The following is a 1539-nucleotide window of genomic DNA, read 5'->3' on the forward strand; positions in this document are numbered from 1 at the left end:
GCGGCAGTTCAAGGTACCGTCCCAGCCAGACCCCTGGGGCGGGAAGAGCTCCCAGCGGCCACTAGGATTTGTGGGTTTTCCCTTCTGAGATGGCTTATACGCCAGAGCTGGCAAGGCCCTGCCATCAGAACTGGGATCCCATCAGAACTGGGATACTGATGAGGAAACAGGGTCAGGAAGGCTTGGGGCTGCTGTGGGGTTGTTCCCTCTACCATCTGGAGAGCTGACTGGAGGAACAGGGCTGGGCCGAGCAGAGACTACAACTCCCATCTGCCCGAGGGGAGCCGTGCACCAGCCATGCTGCCTAGGCTCAAGGGCTCAGGGATTGTAGGTGGATTTCATAGGGTCAGCTGAGAACAGAGCTCAGCTCAGTCATGCTGGGAGCAGGCGTGGAGGCCCAGAGGGATGGGAAGAGATAGGATGTAATCGCCAGCTTTGTGGTGACTCTGCGGAGCTGAGAGGAGCTCCGGGCCTTCCCCTGGACAAAGCCATGACTCCATACACCTCGGGCCTTCCCAGGATCGTCTTTTTACTCCCCCTCCAGTGTAATGAGTTCTACAGAATCAGCCCTGGGGAAGCTTCTTGACGTGGATTCCAGCCCCCTTCCCCCTCCCAGGCAGGTGCATGGACAGGTGGATCGCAGGGCCACGTTGAAACGTTGGAACCACCCCTCCAAGTTAGAGACATGCCGATCCCCCCCAGCAGCTGTGCTTTTAGTAAAAGTGCTTTTTTTTGCATCTGCTGTCTGTCAAGCCTGGGAGTCGTGCCTGTGCCCCCATTAAGGATTTCTAGAATCACTGGGGAGAGCACTTAGAAAACCCAGCCTTCTGGGCGGGGGAGGTGGGGGAACATTTTAATTTTTTTTAATTTACTTTTAAAAATTTGTTTCAAAGACCCAATTTTATTTATTTTGGCTGCATGTCATGTGGGATCTTAGTTCTCCAGCCAAACAGGGTTTGAACTGGCTCCCCTTGTATTGGAAGCGCAGAGTCTTAACCACCAGGGAGTCCCCCACACCTTCCTTTTACAGGAAAGGAGGCGGAAGCAGGCCCAGGTAGGAGCAGAGGTTGGGGAGTTGTGACCTGGAGCTGGGAGGGGCTTCTTTGCAGGTGAAGCCACAACTCCCAGTCCCTGGGGCACTACCCCTTTATTATCAGCTGTACTCTGCCCTCCATCCCTTTCAGAGACCCTGGGTCTTTGGAGGCTGGAGGGGTGAAGGTCTGGCTGAACCCTAAGGCTGGAGAGGGGTAGGGGGCTCTGCCTGGGTCACCCCTGGAGTCAGGCTGAGGGACTCAGACACCCTGACTCCCATCTTCCCATAGTCTGGCTCCCCAGTGGCCACCTTCAAGCAGCACGTGGCCCCCGTGACCTCCGTCGAGTGGCACCCCCAGGACAGTGGGGTCTTTGCAGCCTCGGGTGCAGACAACCAGATTACACAGTGGGACCTGGCCGTGGAGCGGGACCCCGAGGCCGGTGACGCAGAGACGGACCCGGGGCTGGCGGACCTCCCCCAGCAGCTGCTGGTCGTGCACCCGGGCG

General features: G+C 57.7%; 1 protein-coding gene across 1 annotated transcript in view; it reads left to right on the plus strand.

Moving 5' to 3' along the window:
* The window catches only part of GRWD1 (glutamate-rich WD repeat containing 1), a 6734-nt gene that overhangs the window by 4009 nt on the left and 1186 nt on the right, over window positions 1-1539 (plus strand). Inside the window, exons 6-7 of the mRNA XM_010849695.1 lie at window positions 8-13; window positions 1323-1536. Coding sequence (XP_010847997.1) covers window positions 8-13; window positions 1323-1536 — 220 coding nt within the window. The remainder of the gene's footprint in view (window positions 1-7; window positions 14-1322; window positions 1537-1539) is intronic.

The sequence above is a fragment of the Bison bison genome, unplaced genomic scaffold, assembly GCF_000754665.1.
Source record: "Bison bison bison isolate TAMUID 2011002044 unplaced genomic scaffold, Bison_UMD1.0 scf7180017864285, whole genome shotgun sequence".
Classification (NCBI taxonomy): Eukaryota; Metazoa; Chordata; class Mammalia; order Artiodactyla; family Bovidae; genus Bison; species Bison bison.